This window comes from Phyllobates terribilis, unplaced genomic scaffold (assembly GCF_046119375.1).
Source record: "Phyllobates terribilis strain yellow unplaced genomic scaffold, ASM4611937v1 Scaffold_932__1_contigs__length_533530, whole genome shotgun sequence".
NCBI lineage: Eukaryota > Metazoa > Chordata > Amphibia > Anura > Dendrobatidae > Phyllobates > Phyllobates terribilis.
This window is the reverse complement of record NW_027363692.1, coordinates 13,157-34,257: the sequence shown is the minus strand read 5'-3', so window position 1 is coordinate 34,257 and position 21,101 is coordinate 13,157. Positions and strand designations below refer to the sequence as shown.

General features: G+C 52.0%; 1 protein-coding gene across 2 annotated transcripts; it reads right to left on the bottom strand.

The window, feature by feature from the left end:
• Nucleotides 1–7,601: 7,601 nt before the first annotated feature.
• EPHB4 (EPH receptor B4) lies at nucleotides 7,602–20,860 on the bottom strand. 2 transcript variants are annotated; one of them, XM_073668684.1, is made up of 15 exons: nucleotides 20,741–20,860; nucleotides 17,457–18,141; nucleotides 13,602–13,757; nucleotides 13,171–13,500; nucleotides 12,952–13,088; nucleotides 12,713–12,875; nucleotides 12,505–12,625; nucleotides 12,306–12,370; nucleotides 11,978–12,091; nucleotides 11,647–11,894; nucleotides 9,985–10,200; nucleotides 9,679–9,828; nucleotides 9,412–9,605; nucleotides 8,930–9,085; nucleotides 7,602–8,830 (listed from the first exon to the last, which is right to left on the bottom strand). In XM_073668684.1, exons 1-15 carry the CDS (start codon nucleotides 20,801–20,803, stop codon nucleotides 8,716–8,718), a joined length of 2,913 nt encoding a protein of 970 aa, XP_073524785.1. In that variant the 5' UTR covers nucleotides 20,804–20,860; the 3' UTR covers nucleotides 7,602–8,715. The 2 variants fall into 2 exon arrangements, with proteins under 2 accessions (XP_073524785.1, XP_073524786.1); XM_073668685.1 differs by having other exon boundaries at nucleotides 12,505–12,607.
• Between the last annotated feature and the right edge of the window lie 241 nt (nucleotides 20,861–21,101).

Sequence of the window (21,101 nt, the reverse complement as noted above, 5' to 3'; positions counted from 1 at the left end):
GTGTAATAGACACCCCCCAGTGTAATATCACAGGTGTAATACAGACACCCCCCCGTGTAATATCACAGGTGTAATACCGACACCCCCCCCCGTGTAATATCACAGGTGTAATACAGACACTCCCCCGTGTAATATCACAGGTGTAATACAGACACTCCCCCGTGTAATATCACAGGTGTAATACAGACACACTCCCCCGTGTAATATCACAGGTCTAATACAGACACTCCCCCATGTAATATCACAGGTGTAATACAGACACACTCCCCCCGTGTAATATCACAGGTGTAATACAGACACTCTCCCCCCGTGTAATATCACAGGTGTAATACAGACACTCTCCCCCCATGTAATATCACAGGTGTAATACAGACACTCCCCCCGTGTAATATCACAGGTGTAATACAGACACTCCCCCGTGTAATATCACAGGTGTAATACAGACACACTCCCCCGTGTAATATCACAGGTGTAATACAGACGCTCCCCCAAGTAATATCACAGGTGAAATACAGACACTCTCCCCCCGTGTAATATCTCAGGTGTAATACAGACACTCCCCCTGTGTAATATCACAGGTGTAATACAGACACACTCCCCCGTGTAATATCACACGTGTAATACAGACACTCCCCCCGTGTAATATCACAGGTGTAATACAGACACTCCCCCGTGTAATATCACAGGTGTAATACAGACTCTCCCCCGTGTAATATCACAGGTATAATACAGACACTTCCCCGTGTAATATCACAGGTGTAATACAGACACACTCCCCGTGTAATATCACAGGTGTAATACAGACACTGCCCCCGTGTAATACCACAGGTGTAATACAGACACTCCCCCGTGTAATATCACAGGTGTAATACAGACACTCCCCCCGTGTAATATCACAGGTGTAATACAGACACTCCCCCATGTAATATCACATGTGTAATACAGACGCTCCCCCGTGTAATATCACACGTGTAATACAGACACTCCCCCGTGTAATATCACACGTGTAATACAGACATACTCCCCCGTGTAATATCACAGGTGTAATACAGACGCCCCCCCCATGTAATATCACAGGTATAATACAGACACACTCCCCCATGTAATATCACATGTGTAATACAGACACTCCCCTGTGTAATATCACATGTGTAATACAGACACTCCCCCCGTGTAATATCACAGGTATAATACAGACACACTCCCCCATGTAATATCACAGGTGTAATACAGACACACTCCCCCCGTGTAATATCACAGGTGTAATACAGACACTCTCCCCCCGTGTAATATCACAGGTTTAATACAGACACTCTCCCCCCGTGTAATATCACAGGTGTAATACAGACACTCTCCCCCTGTGTAATGTCACAGGTGTAATACAGACACTCCCCTGTGTAATATCACAGGTGTAATACAGACACACTCTCCCATGTAATATCACAGGAGTAATACAGACGCTCCCCTATTTAATATCACAGGTGTAATACAGACACTCCCCCTGTGTAATATCACAGGTGTAATACAGACGCTCCCATATTTAATATCACAGGTGTAATACAGACACTCACCCGTGTAATATCACAGGAGTAATACAGACGCTCCCCTATTTAATATCACAGGTGTAATAGAGACACTCCCCCTGTGTAATATCACAGGTGTAATACAGACACACTCCCCCGTGTAATATCACAGGTGTAATACAGACACTCCCCCCGTGTAATATCACAGGTGTAATACAGACACTCCCCCGTGTAATATCACAGGTGTAATACAGACACTCCCCCCGGTCTAATATCACAGGTGTAATACAGACACCCCCCCATGTAATATCACAGGTGTAATACAGACACTCCCCCGTGTAATATCACAGGTGTAATACAGACACCCCCCCGTGTAATATCACAGGTGTAATACAGACACCCCCCCGTGTAATATCACAGGTGTAATACAGACACCCCCCCGTGTAATATCACAGGTGTAATAGACACCCCCCAGTGTAATATCACAGGTGTAATACCGACACCCCCCCGTGTAATATCATAGGTGTAATACAGACACTCCCCCGTGTAATATCACAGGTGTAATACAGACACACTCCCCCGTGTAATATCACAGGTGTAATACAGACACTCTCCCCCCGTGTAATATCACAGGTGTAATACAGACAGTCTCCCCCCGTGTAATATCACAGGTGTAATACAGACACTCTCCCCCCGTGTAATATCACAGGTGTAATACCGACACCCCCCCGTGTAATATCATAGGTATAATACAGACACACTCCCCCGTGTAATATCACAGGTGTAATACAGACACTCCCCCGTGTAATATCACAGGTGTAATACAGACACTCCCCCGTGTAATATCACAGGTGTAATACAGACACACTCCCCCGTGTAATATCACAGGTGTAATACAGACGCTCCCCCGTGTAATATCACAGGTGTAATACAGACACTCCCCCGTGTAATATCACAGGTATAATACAGACACACTCCCCCGTGTAATATCACACGTGTAATATAGACGCCCCCCCCGTGTAATATCACATGTGTAATACAGACACTCCCCTGTGTAATATCACATGTGTAATACAGACACTCCCCCCGTGTAATATCACAGGTATAATACAGACACACTCCCCCGTGTAATATCACAGGTGTAATACAGACGCACTCCCCCGTGTAATATCACAGGTGTAATACAGACACTCCCCCCGTGTAATACAGACACTCCCCCCGTGTAATATCACAGGTGTAATACAGACACTCCCCCGTGTAATATCACAGGTATAATACAGACACACTCCCCCGTGTAATATCACAAGTGTAATATCACACGTGTAATACAGACGCTCCCCCGTGTAATATCACACGTGTAATACAGACACTCTCCCCCCGTGTAATATCACAGGTGTAATACAGACACTCCCCCGTGTAATATCACACGTGTAATACAGACACACTACCCCGTGTAATATCACACGTGTAATACAGACACACTCCCCCTTGTAATATCACACGTGTAATACAGACACACTCCCCCCGTGTAATATCACATGTGTAATAAAGACACACTCCCCCGTGTAATATCACACGTGTAATAGACACTCCCCCCGTGTAATATCACAGGTATAATACAGACACTCCCCCGTGTAATACAGATACTCCCCAGTGTAATATCACAGGTGTAATACAGACACTCCCCCGTGTAATATCACAGGTATAATACAGACACTCCCCCCGTGTAATATCACAGGTGTAATACAGACACTCCCCCGTGTAATATCACAGGTGTAATACAGACACTCCCCTGTGTAATATCACACGTGTAATACAGACACTCCCCCGTGTAATATCACACGTGTAATACAGACGCTCCCCCGTGTAATATCACACGTGTAATACAGACGCTCCCCCGTGTAATATCACAGGTGTAATATAGACGCTCCCCCGTGTAATATCACAGGTGTAATACAGACACTCCCCCGTGTAATATCACAGGTATAATACAGACACTCCCCGTGTAATATCACAGGTGTAATACAGACACACTTCCCCGTGTAATATCACAGGTATAATACAGACACTCCTCCGTGTAATATCACACGTGTAATACAGACACACTCCCCCGTGTAATATCACAGGTATAATACAGACACTCCCCCGTGTAATATCACAGGTATAATACAGACACTCCCCCCGTGTAATATCACAGGTGTAATACAGACACTCCCCCCGTGTAATATCACAGGTGTAATACAGACACTCCCCCGTGTAATATCACAGGTGTAATACAGACGCTCCCCCCGTGTAATACAGACACTCCCCCGTGTAATATCACAGGTATAATACAGACACTCCCCCCGTGTAATATCACAGGTATAATACAGACACTCCCCCCGTGTAATATCACACGTGTAATACAGACACTCCCCCGTGTAATATCACAGGTGTAATACAGACACTCCCCCCGTGTAATATCACAGGTGTAATACAGACACTCCCCCCGTGTAATATCACAGGTGTAATACAGACACCCCCCCGTGTAATATCACACGTGTAATACAGACACTCCCCCGTGTAATATCACAGGTGTAATACAGACACTCCCCCCGTGTAATATCACAGGTGTAATACAGACACTCCCCCCTGTAATATCACAGGTGTAATACAGACACTCCCCCGTGTAATATCACAGGTGTAATACAGACACTCCCCCCGTGTAATATCACAGGTGTAATACAGACACTCCCCCGTGTAATATCACAGGTGTAATACAGACACCCCCCCGTGTAATATCACAGGTGTAATACAGACACTCCCCCCGTGTAATATCACAGGTGTAATACAGACACTCCCCCCGTGTAATATCACAGGTGTAATACAGACACTCCCCCCGTGTAATATCACAGGTGTAATACAGACACCCCCCCGTGTAATATCACACGTGTAATACAGACACTCCCCCGTGTAATATCACACGTGTAATACAGACACTCCCCCGTGTAATATCACACGTGTAATACAGACACTCCCCCCGTGTAATATCACAGGTGTAATACAGACACTCCCCCCTGTAATATCACAGGTGTAATACAGACACTCCCCCGTGTAATATCACAGGTGTAATACAGACACTCCCCCCGTGTAATATCACAGGTGTAATACAGACACTCCCCCCGTGTAATATCACAGGTGTAATACAGACACTCCCCCGTGTAATATCACAGGTGTAATACAGACACTCCCCCCGTGTAATATCACAGGTGTAATACAGACACTCCCCCCGTGTAATATCACAGGTGTAATACAGACACCCCCCCGTGTAATATCACACGTGTAATACAGACACTCCCCCGTGTAATATCACACGTGTAATACAGACACTCCCCCGTGTAATATCACACGTGTAATACAGATACTCCCCCGTGTAATATCACACGTGTAATACAGACACTCCCCCGTGTAATATCACAGGTGTAATACAGACACTCCCCCCGTGTAATATCACAGGTGTAATACAGACACCCCCCCGTGTAATATCACACGTGTAATACAGACACTCCCCCGTGTAATATCACACGTGTAATACAGACACTCCCCCGTGTAATATCACAGGTGTAATACAGACACTCCCCCCGTGTAATATCACAGGTGTAATACAGACACTCCCCCCTGTAATATCACAGGTGTAATACAGACACTCCCCCGTGTAATATCACAGGTGTAATACAGACACTCCCCCCGTGTAATATCACAGGTGTAATACAGACACTCCCGTGTAATATCACAGGTGTAATACAGACACTCCCCCGTGTAATATCACAGGTGTAATACAGACACTCCCCCCGTGTAATATCACAGGTGTAATACAGACACTCCCCCCGTGTAATATCACAGGTGTAATACAGACACCCCCCCGTGTAATATCACACGTGTAATACAGACACTCCCCCGTGTAATATCACACGTGTAATACAGACACTCCCCCGTGTAATATCACACGTGTAATACAGATACTCCCCCGTGTAATATCACACGTGTAATACAGACACTCCCCCGTGTAATATCACAGGTGTAATACAGACACTCCCCCCGTGTAATATCACAGGTGTAATACAGACAGATTTATTATCGGTGGTCTTCTCCGCTGTATTGCTGGTGGTCTCTTGGGCTCCATTTTAGCTGGTCTCCTCCACTCTATTGCAGGCTGTCTCCCAGGTTTCATTATAGGCAGTCTCCTAGGCTTTATTATTGGGGGTCTCCTCCACGTGTAATATCACAGGTGTAATACAGACACCCCCCGTGTAATATCACAGGTGTAATACAGACGCTCCCCCCGTGTAATATCACAGGTGTAATACAGACACTCCTCCGTGTAATATCACAGGTGTAATACAGACACTCCTCCGTGTAATATCACAGGTGTAATACAGACACTCCTCCGTGTAATATCACAGGTGTAATACAGACACTCCCCCCGTGTAATATCACAGGTGTAATACAGACACTCCCCCGTGTAATATCACACGTGTAATACAGACACTCCTCCGTGTAATATCACAGGTGTAATACAGACACTCCTCCGTGTAATATCACAGGTGTAATACAGACACTCCCCCCGTGTAATATCACAGGTGTAATACAGACGCTCCCCCCGTGTAATATCACAGGTGTAATACAGACACTCCCCCGTGTAATATCACACGTGTAATACAGACACTCCCCCGTGTAATATCACACGTGTAATACAGACACACTCCCCCGTGTAATATCACACGTGTAATACAGACACTCCCCCGTGTAATATCACACGTGTAATACAGACACTCCCCCGTGTAATATCACACGTGTAATACAGACACACTCCCCCGTGTAATATCACACGTGTAATACAGACACACTCCCCCGTGTAATATCACACGTGTAATACAGACACTCCCCCGTGTAATATCACACGTGTAATACAGACACTCCCCCGTGTAATATCACAGGTGTAATACAGACACTCCCCCCGTGTAATATCACACGTGTAATACAGACACTCCCCCCGTGTAATATCACACGTGTAATACAGACACTCCCCCCGTGTAATATCACAGGTGTAATACAGACACTCCCCCGGAGGGTCCTGAGAAGGGTCGTCCATTTTTGGGAGGGTAGAGTTTCCATCATGGACGGGAGATATCGGGGTCCTTTCAGCACATGTTTGGCGGCGGTGACGGGGGGTGTACCGGTCAGATATGAGAAAAATAACAATATCATGGGACTCAGATAATGTGCCACCGACCACGATGGCCGCCCGCCTATAGTCCCACGCTATTTCATGGGGCGCAGTTTCATAAATGGACCAATCAGTTGATCTCGGTCTGTGCGGCTCGGTCCATATGTGGCAATCGGCCCCTCGCTACAATATATAAGGCACGATGTACAGGAATGCTGGGTAATAACCAATATGGCTACCAGAGTGTCAGGATTGGCCACGGCAGCCATGTTTTCTGTTACTTAGGTGACAATAAGTAATGCACATGTGATGATGCTGCCAGCATCACCTGCACAGACTGCATTAACCAGCAGCAGGAGCGGCGCTCCATTAACCAGCAGCAGGAGCGGCGCTCCATTAACCAGCAGCAGGGGCGGCGCTCCATTAACCAGCAGCAGGGGCGGCGCTCCATTAACCAGCAGCAGGGGCGGCGCTCCATTAACCAGCAGCAGGGGCGGCGCTCCATTAACCAGCAGCAGGGGCGGCGCTCCATTAACCAGCAGCAGGGGCGGCGCTCCATTAACCAGCAGCAGGGGCGGCGCTCCATTAACCAGCAGCAGGGGCGGCGCTCCATTAACCAGCAGCAGGGGCGGCGCTCCATTAACCAGCAGCAGGGGCGGCGCTCCATTAACCAGCAGCAGGGGCGGCGCTCCATTAACCAGCAGCAGGGGCGGCGCTCCATTAACCAGCAGCAGGGGCGGCGCTCCATTAACCAGCAGCAGGGGCGGCGCTCCATTAACCAGCAGCAGGGGCGGCGCTCCATTAACCAGCAGCAGGGGCGGCGCTCCATTAACCAGCAGCAGGGGCGGCGCTCCATTAACTCCTGACTCCTCTTTTATTATCAAATAATTTAATATAAAAATGAAAGAACATCAGAGAGAGGCGAGAATATACAGCTATATACAGGGGTGTGCAGATCCCGGGGGCAGCGCCAGTCTCCACTAATAGCGGACCACCGCCCTGTGATTGCAGGTTACAGCGTCAGCCAGGAGTCAAAGGTCAGATAGTGCTGCAATGTAGGGGGCACCTACGGAGCCAAGACCACCTGCTGGCACAAGGAGTGGAGGTGATGGGACCATCATAGTCCTGCAGCCCTGCTCTATTATAGGGGTCTCCCGGGCTCTATTACAGGCGGTCTCCCGGGCTCCATTATAGGCAGTCTCCTAGGCTTTATTATCGGGGGTCTCCTCTGCTCTATTGCTGGTGGTCTCTTGGGCTCCATTTTAGGTGGTCTCCTCTGCTCTATTGCAGGCTGTCTCCCAGGTTCCATTATAGGCAGTCTCCTAGGCTTTATTATCGGGGGTCTCCTCCACTGTATTACAGGCGGTCTCTTCAGTTCTATTACAGGTGGTCTCCTGAGCTCTATTAGAGGCAGTCTCCTAGGATTTATTATCGGTGGTCTTCTCCGCTGTATTGCTGGTGGTCTCTTGGGCTCCATTTTAGGTGGTCTCCTCCACTCTATTGCAGGCTGTCTCCCAGGTTCCATTATAGGCAGTCTCCTAGGCTTTATTATTGGGGGTCTCCTCCACTGTATTACAGGCAGTCTCTTCAGTTCTATTACAGGTGGTCTCCTGAGCTCTATTAGAGGCAGTCTCCTTGGATTTATTATCGGTGGTCTTCTCCACTGTATTGCTGGTGGTCTCTTGGGCTCCATTTTAGGTGGTCTCCTCCACTCTATTGCAGGCTGTCTCCCAGGTTCCATTATAGGCAGTCTCCTCCACTGTATTACAGGCGGTCTCTTCAGTTCTATTACAGGTGGTCTCCTGAGCTCTATTAGAGGCAGTCTCCTAGGATTTATTATAGGTGGTCTCCCAGGTCAGTTGTTGGAACGGCCCATTGTAAGCACAGGTTTCCAGTCTGCGCTAGACATGGCAGCCTCCAGTGTCATGGCGGCTGTAGGTTCACAGTCATGGTGATGCACAATGTCCAATGATCAGATGCAAATATTCAGTAGAACGGCGTCGAGCCCCCCGAGACCTTCTCAGCTGGGACAATTTGTTGGAGACTTGACAGGATCTTCTTCTGGTGCCCGGCCAGGGTGACCCCAATCCGCAGCAGGTCTCTGAGGGAAACAGAAGACACATTTCATCAGTCCTCACCATGCGTCCATCATGGCTGCCATGCTCTCCGGCGCCCCCCACCCCCACCCAATATCACGTACTCGGTGGTCATCTGCCGCACTCGGCTGAAGGTGTTGAAGCCGGCGTTTCGGAATCCTTCTTCATATCTTCCCATTTTGATGGCATGGAGCCACTCGCCCACGGAGGAGAAGGAGGAGTAGTGGGGCGTGCGCATGTCCAGGAGGGGCTGCGAGGAGCTGGATGGAGAGAAACGGACATGGGTGACGACGTTACACAATACAATCCCCCCATTATCTCCACTACGCCCAGAAACTTCCTGCGCTTCCTGCTGACCCGGGAACACTGACCCCCAGGCTGACCTGCGGAGAAGAGCTCGCTTCCTGTTCAGAGCCCGTTAACCCCTGCCCTCCCATCACCCAATGCCGCAGATCTCCTTTAAGGGGCTGACTGCTTTCCATTACATGGTATTTATGGAACTGGCCTCGTCTCCTCTACAGTCTCCTTTAACCCATTCCTCCCTGAACAGATGCATTTCTGTCCCGCGCAGCAGCCCCCCTCTTACCCTGGCTGCTCCCGCGTCGTGATCTTCAGGCTGGCTGGGTTGCGGATCAGTTTGTCCAGGGCGCTAACAATCTCAGTAAAGCGAGGACGGGCGGCTCGGTCGCGCTGCCAGCAGTCCAGCATGAGCTGGTGAAGAGCGGACGGGCAATCCGGGGGAGCAGGAAGCCGGTAGTCCTGCTCTATAGCGTTGATGACCTGAGGGAATCAGAAGGCACATTAGTCCCTCACTGGAGGCCCGGTCCCACCATCCACAGACACCTGGACTCACATCTTGATTGGACATGTCCCAATAAGGACGTTCTCCGAAGGACATGACCTCCCACATGACTATCCCGTAGCCCCAGACGTCACTGGATGAAGTAAACTTGCGGAAGGCGATGGCTTCTGGCGCCGTCCATCTGATTGGTATTTTACCACCCTGAGAAAAGAGAAAGTGGCAGTGAGAGGTGGAGAAAGCTCAATATTACGTTATGTCCCATCCTCCGCCCCACCCCAAGTCCAGAACCTCCATAATCCCCGTCATACAGAACATACGTGTACAGTTCAACCTCCCCAACCCCCGGCCCCTTCTCACCAGGCAGGACGTATATGTTGGGTCAGTTGATCCCTCTTGCAAGAATCGGGATAATCCAAAATCAGACACTTTACAAACTAAGTTACTGTTCACCAAAATATTTCGTGCCGCCAGATCTCGGTGAACGTAATTCATCTCTGCCAGGTAGCGCATGCCCGAAGCGATCCCTCGTAGCATCCCTACCAGCTGGATCGGAGTAAACTGTCCATCGTTTTGCTGCAAACATAAAAAAAGGTTTAGGATTATCCTGTAATAGTAATCACTCCTCCATCGTTCTCCGTCAAACCGTCCTCCACCCACCCCAACTGTCCACCACCCACCCCAGCCATCTTCTGACGGACCGTCCTCCGCCTATCCCAACCATCCTCCACCACTCACCCCAACCATCCTACAATATATTCAACTCTCACCACTCACCCAAACAGAAAGACCCTCCACCACCCACCTTGACCATCCTCCTCCATCCACCTGTCTTCCGGCAGACCTCGTTCCACCGTTCTCAACAAGACCCCTCTCCCACAATCCAACCACCCTCAGACAGTCCTCTCTGACCACCCAACCGTTTTCTCAGAGACCCCACTAATACCAACCGCCCTCCGACAGACCCTCTCCCACAACACAACCGTCCTCCAACAGACCTCTCTTCAACCACCCAACCATTCTTTGACAGTCCTCACTCGTACCACCCACCCCAACAGGCCTTCGACAGGCCCTCCACCATACCAACCTTACCCCGAAGGACCCTCTACCGCCCTAACTGTCCTGTGGACAGACCCTCCTCCACTCACTTCAATCATCCCCTTTCATACAACCCAAACGAACTCCGACAGATCGTGATCCACCCACCCCGACTGTCCTCTGACAGTCATCCACCTACCTCAACCGCCCTCTAACAGACCCTCATCCACCCACCTCGACTGCCCTGACAGAGCCTCTGCCACCCACGCCAACCATCCTCCGACAGACCCTCCTCCGACAGAGTCTCCGCCACCCACACCAATCATCCGACAGTCCCTCCACCACACACCCAGACCGTCTTCTGACATATCCCACTTTTACAACCCACATCAACCGCTCCGACAGACCCTCCCACCCACCCTCCAACAAACCCATCTCCCTCAACTCATCTACCCACCGACAGACCCTCCTCCACTCACCCTAACCGCACTGTGACAGACCCCTCTCTCACAACACAATCGTCCTCCAACAGACCTCTCTCCAAATACCCAACCATTCTCTGACAATCCCCACTCGTACCAACCACCCACCACCAACCTTCCCCGAAGGACCCTCCGCGAGACCAACCATCCTGACAGACTCTCCTCCACTCACTTCCATCGTCCCCAACAAGACCCCTTTCACACAACCCAAAGATCCTCCGATAGACCGGCGACATCCACCCACCTCAACCGCTCTCTGACAGACCCCCTTCCACCCAACTCGATCGCCCTCTGACAGACCCTCCTCCACCCACATCGACCACCCTCCTCCTCCCAACTGTCTTCCGGCAGACGTTACTCCACCATCCTCAACAAGACCCCTCTCCCACAATCCAACCACCCTCCGACAGTCGTTCTCTGACAAACCCCAAATCATACCAACTGCCCTCCGACAGACTCCTCTCCCACAACCCAAGTGTCCTCCGACAGGCTCTTCACTCACCCTTAGAAAGGAGTCCAGGGCTCCGTTTTCCATGTACTCAGTGATAATCATGACAGGGCAGTTATTAGTGATGACTCCTTCTAGGTGGATGATGTTGGGATGCTGGAACTGTCCCATGATACTGGCCTCGCTCAGAAACTCCCGGCGTTGTCGCTCGGTGTAACCGCCCTTTAGAGTCTTTATAGCCACGTAATTTTCCTTCTTCCCTGGGACCTTTAGACGCCCCCGACATACTTCTCCAAACTCCCCTGTAACAGACCCTTGATCAACGTGCAGCTCTTCTATTACACCCCTCAGTATAGATCTCCTCCAGCCCCCCACATCTACTCACCAGCACCAATCACCTCCTCAATCTTCACATAGGAGGCATCAATCTCTTTAGCAAATTCTCTCACAGCCTCATTGGGGTCTTCGTAGGTAAACGGATCGATATACAATTTGGTATCTGAAATAGACCATGACCATTAATGGAGACCCAGGCAACATTCGGCCACAGAAATCCTCCGGAGCACTCAACATGATGAAAGAAACATTGAAGGGCATCTGAGCTCCACCGAGAGACAAACAATGGTGGGATGGTGGAGGACATATCAATATCACCAGAAGAACGAGTTGTAAGCCCTGAAGGAAGACAATTCCACCCAAAACGGCAGACTTACTGTGCCCAATCAGGTACTGGCTCGGCTTGTCCGAATTCTCCGACTCCTTGTTACTCCCATGCTTCCTGTAGAGAGAGGGAACCATGAACGCCATCACAGGGGCACGCCGAGCAACACTAAATGTATATAAGGTGGTCAACTGACCGACGGGGCGGAGCGGACCACCTCTCACATTCCATATGGAGACTTAGTCACGTACCTCACACACACCACAGCAATGATGACCACAACGAGAATCAGAACAGCGCCTACCCCCACCGTCCCGGCAATGAGCTCCACCTGCGGTTGCGCCTTTTCTGGGTCTGGAAGAAGAAATGCCCCTATAAGTATACGGGAAGGTTACTGCGGTCTGCTCAGAACATGGTCATATACTATGAATACTTTGTGCACATTTCCTCCCAACTTACCCAATGGCAGCGTCTGGAACACAATTTCTCCACTGAAGGCCCCGTATCCGGCCTCCGTCCTGGCCCGCACCTGCACAATGTATACGGTCCCCGAGCGCAGTCCCGGCAGCTTGGCCTCATTACTGGTGGTCTTCAGGAACATGGTGAGCGGCTTCTCCTGATCCTATGCAGAAAACCTCATTTAGTGCGGCCCCGTGCCTCCTCCGCGCTGCAGTGCCCCCTGCTTGTGCCCACCTCACCTTTTCATAGTATTTGACCTCATAATCCAGAATGTTTCCCCTGTGTGGAGACTGTGGGGGCGCTGCCGGACTCCACCTCAAGGACAACGAAGACGCCGAGGCGGCCATCTGCTGGATACCAGTCACCGCATGAGGAACTGCAGGACGGAGAATGAAGGGGTTAAACCCCTCGTTCTAGAAAGGGTCTGGATACATAAATGCCGCAGTTTTAGGACTCACGGTCACGGTCGATGGTGACATTCAGCTCCTCGCCCATCGCTGCCGCACCGTTAAGTTCCGACACGCCATTCAACGCCAGGACCCGGAAGTTGTAAATGACTTGTGGGCGGAGGCCGGACACTCGGAGTTTACGTTCTGTTAGTTTTTGGGGTCTCGGTGTAAAGGAGAGGCGGCTGCAGGCCACCCAGCCGCCACCTGCAGCGTACTCCGAACACTGCACCTCATAGTACAGGTCAGAGCGCCCCCCAGAATCAAGGGGCTCGCTCCAATCCAGATCTAGGGCGGATCCGTTCACACTGGAGACAATGCTACGAGGAGAAGATGGAGGCTCTGTAGGAGAGGGAGATCAAGCGAGCAGAAAGATCAGATCAGCCCTGTGTGGGTCCGCGCCGCTGCGGAGTGAGGGTCTCCAAGAACACCAGGGTACTTACTGGTGCAGGGCGCAGTCACGGGGTCCCCGGGGGCACGGTAGTACCCCGTTTTACAGATGCACACAGTGGCGCCGGCGGTGGTCGAGAGGCTGTTCTGAGGACACATCTGGCAGGATAACTCACCAACATTTGGCTTAAAATATCCAGGCAGGCATACTACACAGAGAAAAAGAGTGCAAGCTCCTCAGTCAAGAACATGTAATGTCTGCCGGATTATGTAGTACATTTACTACAAGCAGCAAAGGATAATACAAGTACAGAAACAGCGCCACTCCTGTCCAAAGCCTGAGACTGGAATTGCAACTCACTTCACACATCAATGAGAGACCACTGCTCACTAGAACTCTGATACTGCCCAAAGAAAAGGGTTAAGCGAGTGGGGGTCTCTAATTCTGCGAATGGAGAAGGGGTAAGCGGGAGTAATCTCAGGTTCTGCAGAGGAAGAAGGGTTAAAGGAGCAGTGAACTCTGACACTGGTGGAAGATTAAGCGAGCAGTGGTCTCTCTGAGACTGCAGAGGGGGTGGTCTCTCTGAGACTGCAGAGGGAGGAGGGTTAAGCGAGTGGTGGTCTCTGTCATACTGGCGAGGGAGGAGGGTTAAGTGAGCAGTGGTCTCTAGTACTGCAGAGGGAAAAGGGTTAAGCGAGCGGTGGTCTCTAGTTCTGAAGGAGGAGGGATAAGCAAGCGGAGGGCTCTCTGATACTGCAGAGGGAGAAGGGATAAGTGAGCGGTGGTCTCTGGTACTGCAGAGGGAAAAGGGTTAAGAGAGCGGTGGTCTCTCTGATACTGCAGAGGGAGAAGGGATAAGCGAGCGGTTGTCTCTCTGAAACTGCAGAGGGAGGCGGGTTAAGCGAGCGGTGGTCTCTGGTACTGCAGAGGGAAAAGGGTTAAGAGAGCGGTGGTCTCTCTGATACTGCAGAGGGAGAAGGGATAAGCAAGCGGTGGTCTCTGGTACTGCAGAGGGAAAAGGGTTAAGAGAGCGGTGGTCTCTCTGATACTGCAGAGGGAGAAGGGATAAGCAAGCGGTGGTCTCTGGTACTGCAGAGGGAAAAGGGTTAAGAGAGCGGTGGTATCTCTGACACTGCCAAGGGAAAAGAATTATGCGAGCGGTGGTCTCTCTGATACTGCAGAGGGAGGCGGATTAAGCAAGTGGTGGTCTCCCTTATACTGCAGAAGGAAAAGGGTTAAAAGAAGGTTGGTCTCTCTGATACTGCCAAGGGAGGAGGGTTAGGCGAGCAGTGGTCTCTGATACTGCAGAGGGGGAAGGGTTAAGCGGTGGTGGCCTCTTTCATACTGGTGGAGGGAAAAGGGTTAAGTGAGTAGTGGTCTCTCTGAAACTATGGACGAAGAAGGAGGGTTAAGCGAGCGATGGCCTCTCTGAAACTACGGACGAAGGAGGGTTAAGCGAGCGGTGGTCTCTCTGAAACTACGGAGGGAGAAGGGGTAAGCGAGCGGTGGTCTCTCTGAAACTACGGAGGGAGAAGGGGTAAGCGAGCAGTGGTCTCTGATGCTGCCAAGGGAAAAGGGTTAAGCAAGCTGTGGTCTCTCTCATACTGGTGGAGGGAAAAGGGTTAAGCGCGTGGTGGTCTCTTTGATACTGAGGAGGAAAAAAGGGTTAAGTGAGCAGTAGTCTCTCTGAAACCGCGAACGAAGGAGGGTTAAGCAAGCTGTGGTCTCTCTGATACTGCAGAGGGAAAAGGGTTAAGAGAGCGGTGGTCTCTCTGATACTGCAGAGGGAAAAGGGTTAAGCAAGCTGTGGTCTCTCTCATACTGGTGGAGGGAAAAGGGTTAAGCGCGTGGTGGTCTCTTTGATACTGAGGAGGAAAAAAGGGTTAAGTGAGCAGTAGTCTCTCTGAAACCGCGAACGAAGGAAGGTTAAGCGAGCTGTGGTCTCTCTGATAATGCTGAGGGAGAAGGGTTAAGAAAGCGGTGGTCTCTGGTACTGCAGAGGGAGAAAGGTTAAGCGAGCGGTGGTCTCTCTGATAATGCCAAGGGAGCAGGGCTAAGCGAGCGGTGGCCTCTCTGATAATGCCAAGGGAGCAGGGCTAAGCGAGCGGTGGCCTCTCTGATACTGCCAAGGGAGCAGGATTAAGCAAGCGGTGGTCTCTGGTACTGCAGAGGGAGAATGGTAAAGCAAGCGGTGGTCTCTTTGATAATGCAGAGGGGGATAGTTTAAGCGAGCGGTGGTCTCTCTGATACTGCCGAGGGAGAAGGGTTAAGAGAGAGGTGGTCTCTTTGATACTGCCAAGGGAGGAAGGTTAAGCTAGTGGTGGTCTCTGATACTGCAGAAGGAAAAGGGTTAAACGAGGGTTGGTTTCTCTGATACTGCCAAAGGAGTAGGGTTAGGTGAGCGGTGGTCTCTCTGATACTGCAGAGCGAGGCGGGTTAAGTGAGCGGTGGTCTCTCTGATACTGCAGAGCGAGGCGGGTTAAGTGAGCGGTGGTCTCTCTGATACTGCCGAGGGAGAAGAGTTAAGCAAGTGGTGGTCTGTCTGATAATGCAGAGGGAGAAGGGTTAAGCGAGTGGTGGTCTCTGTGACACTGCAGAGGGAGAAGGGGTAAGCAAGCGGTGATCTCTCCGATACTGCAGAGGGAGAAGGGGTAAGCAAGCGGTGGTCTCTCTGATACTGCCGAGGAGGGCTAAGCGAGTGGTCTCTTGGATACTGCCGAGGGAGGTGGGTTAAGCGAGGCGTGACCTTTCTGATACTGCAGAGAGGGAAGGGTTAAGCGGCGAAGGTCTCTCTCATACTGGTGGAGGGAGGAGGGTTAATTGAGCGGTGGTCTCTCTGATACTGCAAATGGAGAAGGGTTAAGCGAGGGGTGGTCTCTCTGATACTGCAGCGGGAGAAGGGTTAAGCGAGCAGTGGTGTCTGACACAGCCGAGGGAAAAGGGTTAAACAAGGGCTGGTCTCTCTGATACTGCCAAGGGAGGATGGGTAAGCGAGCGGTGGTCTTTCTTATACTTCAGAGAGAGAAAAGGGTTAAGCGGCAGAGGTCTCTCTCATACTGGTGGAGGTAAAAGGGTTAAGCGACTGGTGGTCTCTTTGATATTGCGGAGGGTGAAGGGTAAAGTGAGCAGCGGTCTCTAGTTCTGAGGGAGGAGGAATAAGCAAGCGGAGGGCTCTCTGGTAAAGGGAGAAGGGTTCTGCAAGCGATGGATTCCCCGATACTGGTGGAGGGAGGAGGGTTAAGTGAGCGGTGGTCTCTGATAATGCCAAGGGAGAAGGGTTAACGAGCGGTGGTCTCTCGGATACTGCCGAGGGAGGCTGGTTAAGCGAGCGGTGGTCTCTCTGATACTGGTAGAGAGAGAAGGGTTAAGCCACCTGTGGTCTCTCTGTACTGGTGGAAGAAGGGTTAAGCGAGCGATGGACTCTCTAATACTGGTGGAAGGTTAAGCAAGTGTTGGTCTCTTTGATACTGTGGAGGGGGAAGGGTTAAGCAAGCAGTGGACTTTCTGATACTGTGGAAGGAGAAGGGTTAAGGGAGAGGTGGATTCTCTGTACTGGTGGAAGGATTAATTGCATGGTGGTCTCTCTGATTATGCAGAGGGAAAAGGGTTAAGCAAGGGAGCAGTGGTCTCAGGTTAGGAATAATTGCAGCCCCCTCTGTACTTCCTGCTCGCTCCCCCTCCTCACATACCTGACATTCCAGACCCCTTTTGTCTGTGACACCTCAGAAGGCCGACAGCGCCCACCCTTCCCCCTCCAGCCATATAGACCGGGCACCAGAACATCAGTGAGGGCTCTGTGCCCGCTTACATGGAGACAAGCGCATCATTGCGGGGGAGCAGCATGTTACAGAGCAAGCCCCTGTATACCCTACGTGTGCCACGTGATATTCGCTTTGCCCCTTTTTACCTGTGCACTTGGTACGTCCATCTTTCTCTTCCCTTCCAGCTTCACAGACGCACTCGCCCGCTGCGGGTTTGGCCCACTCTCCATCCTCCCGACAATACATAATGGGCCGTCTTCCAAGGGAGCCCTCAGCTCCTTCCACGCAGCTGCCCTCTGCTGGCACCACCAGTCCTGCGGGCACCGTCTCTGGGAAACTGGCCAGGGAGGCCACCACTGCCGGGCACTTGCGATAGAACACCCGGACAGCGAGCACCGCCATGCAAGCCCCCTGATCCAAGAACGCCAAGTAGAAACCGTTCTCCTTAAGAGGACCAAGACGCAAGGTCTTGATGTTGGAGCGCATGGGGGCTCCCTTCACTCGCCCGGTTTGCCGTGCCAGAGTGTCTGCTGCCACCGTGTCCACTTTGATCCAGGGATTTTCCATCCATTTTGGGAAATGGTCATTGGCGATGTCAGAGTTGGCTGGGTAGTAGTAGAGGTTAAAGGTCTCCTTACACGAGCGCCCCGCTCGGGCAATGGAGGCGCACTCCATCATGGTGAATGTGATCTCTATGTAAACATGGTGGGCAGGGCCTCGGGGGATGAAGCCGGTCCGCAGCCAGTTGTTTTGATCCGGGAGATGTGAGTTGCAGATCTCGTAGGTGCGGACGGGTGTGTTCTCCTCATCTATGCCCGACGACTCATCCCACTGCAAGAGAAAGACGATGAAACCATGAAAGCAGAGGAAATAAGAGTGGTGCAGACTACGAGAGCGAGGCAGAAGACTAGGGTGATTCAGAAGACAAGGGCGACGAGAGTGGCATAGAAGACGAGGGCAATTAGGGTAATACAGAAGACCAGCGAGGAGCAGAAGACCAGGGCGACGAGAGAGGCGCAGAAGACGAGGGCAATTAGGGTAATACAGAAGACCAGTGAGGAGCAGAAGACCAGGGCGACGAGAGCGGAGCAGAAGACGAGGGCAATTAGGGTAATACAGAAGACCAGTGAGGAGCAGAAAACCAGGGCGACGAGAGAGGCGCAGAAGACGAGAGCAATTAGGGTAATACAGAAGACCAGTGAGGAGCAGAAGACCAGGGAGGGGCAGAAGACCAGGGCAACAAGAGCGGCGCAGAAGACGAGGGCAATTAGGGTAATACAGAAGACCAGCGAGGAGCAGAAGACCAGGGCGACGAGAGAGGCGCAGAAGACAAGGGCAATTAGGGCAACACAGAAGACCAGGGCATGGCAGAAAACCAGGGCGACGAGAGTGGCGTAGAAGACGAGGGCAATTAGGGTAATACAGAAGACCAGCGAGGAGCAGAAGACCAGGGCGTGGCAGAAAACCAGGGCGACGAGAGAGGCGCAGAAGACGAGGGCAATTAGGGTAATACAGAAGACCAGTGAGGAGCAGAAGACCAGGGAGGGGCAGAAGACCAGGGCAACAAGAGCGGCGCAGAAGACGAGGGCAATTAGGGTAATACAGAAGACCAGCGAGGAGCAGAAGACCAGGGCGACGAGAGCGGAGCAGAAGACGAGGGCAATTAGGGTAATACAGAAGACCAGTGAGGAGCAGAAAACCAGGGCGACGAGAGAGGCGCAGAAGACGAGAGCAATTCGGGTAATACAGAAGACCAGTGAGGAGCAGAAGACCAGGGAGGGGCAGAAGACCAGGGCAACAAGAGCGGCGCAGAAGACGAGGGCAATTAGGGTAATACAGAAGACCAGCGAGGAGCAGAAGACCAGGGCGACGAGAGAGGCGCAGAAGACAAGGGCAATTAGGGCAACACAGAAGACCAGGGCATGGCAGAAAACCAGGGCGACGAGAGTGGCGTAGAAGACGAGGGCAATTAGGGTAATACAGAAGACCAGCGAGAAGCAGAAGACCAGGGCGTGGCAGAAAACCAGGGCGACGAGAGAGGCGCAGAAGACGAGGGCAATTAGGGTAATACAGAAGACCAGTGAGGAGCAGAAGACCAGGGAGGGGCAGAAGACCAGGGCAACAAGAGCGGCGCAGAAGACGAGGGCAATTAGGGTAATACAGAAGACCAGCGAGGAGCAGAAGACCAGGGCGTGGCAGAAAACCAGGGCGACGAGAGTGGCGTAGAAGACGAGGACAATTAGGGTAATACAGAAGACCAGGGCGTGGCAGAAGACCAGGGCGACGAGAGAGGCGCAGAAGACGAGGGCAATTAGGGCAACACAGAAGACCAGTGAGGAGCAGAAGACCAGGGCGTGGCAGAAAACCAGGGCGACGAGAGTGGCGTAGAAGACGAGGACAATTAGGACAACACAGAAGACCAGGGCGTGGCAGAAGACCAGGGCAACGAGAACGGCGCAGAAGACGAAGGCAGTTAGGGTAATACAGAAGACAAGTGAGGAGCAGAAGACCAGGGCGACGAGAGCGGCGCAGAAGACGAGGGCAATTAGGGCAACACAGAAGACCAGGGCATGGCAGAAGACCAGGGCAACGAGAACAGCGCAGAAGATGAAGGCAGTTAGGGTAATACAGAAGACCAGTGAGGAGCAGAAGACCAGGGCTTGGCAGAAAACCAGGGCGACGAGAACGGCGTAGAAGACGAGGGCAATTAGGGCAACGCAGAAGACCAGGGAGGGGCAGAAGACCAGAGCGTGGCAGAAGACCAGGCCGACGAGAGTGGCGCAGAAGACGAGGGCAATTAGGGCAACACAGAACACCAGGGAGGGGCAGAAGACCAGGGAGGGGCAGAAAACCAGAGCAACGAGAACGGAGCAGAAGACAAAGACAATTAGGGCAACACAGAACACCAGAGAGGGGCAGAAGACCAGGGAGGGGCAGAAGACCAAGGAGGGGCAGAAGACCAGGGCAACGAGAACGGAGCAGAAGACGAAGGCAGTTAGGGCAATACAGAAGACCAGTGAGGAGCAGAAGACCAGAGAGGGGCAGAAGACCAGGGAGGGGCAGAAGACCAGGGAGGGGCAGAAGACCAGGGAGGGGCAGAAGACCAGAGAGGGGCAGAAGACCAGAGAGGGGCAGAAGACCAGGGCAACGAGAACGGAGCAGAAGACGAAGGCAGTTAGGGCAACACAGAAGACCAGTGAGGAGCAGAAGAGCAGGGCGGGGCAGAAGACCAGGGCGACGCAGACAGAATGAAACTGATGAGTGCAGTAGAAAGTATTATGAAGAGATCAGTGGTCTTGCTATGTCGAAGAAAAGACATAAATATGGCCGGTAGAGCAGGGGACACACACCTGCGACAAGCTCCATGAGGGAAGAAACAGAGGACAGGCATGGGCAGGGAATGGGGCTCCACAAGGACTGCAGACATTACCTGGTCTTTCAGTTTGGGATATATTGTCCATCGGAGGTCGGAGGTCTCCTGCTTGGTGTTCATGAGAGTGACTGCAAAAGAAAACAAAACAGATGTCAGTAATAAGAGACCACCGTCCTCCCTCCCGACAACAGAGACCACCGTCCTCCCTCCCGACAGCCAAGGACAACATTCCTTCCTCCTGACAGTGAGAGTCCTGACCACGTGCGGAGGGGGCAGTGTGTGGCCGGACCACGTGCGGAGGGGGCAGTGCGTGGCCGGACCACGTGCGGAGGGGGCAGTGCGTGGCCGGACCACGTGCGGAGGGGGCAGTGCGTGGCCGGACCACGTGCGGAGGGGGCAGTGCGTGGCCGGACCACGT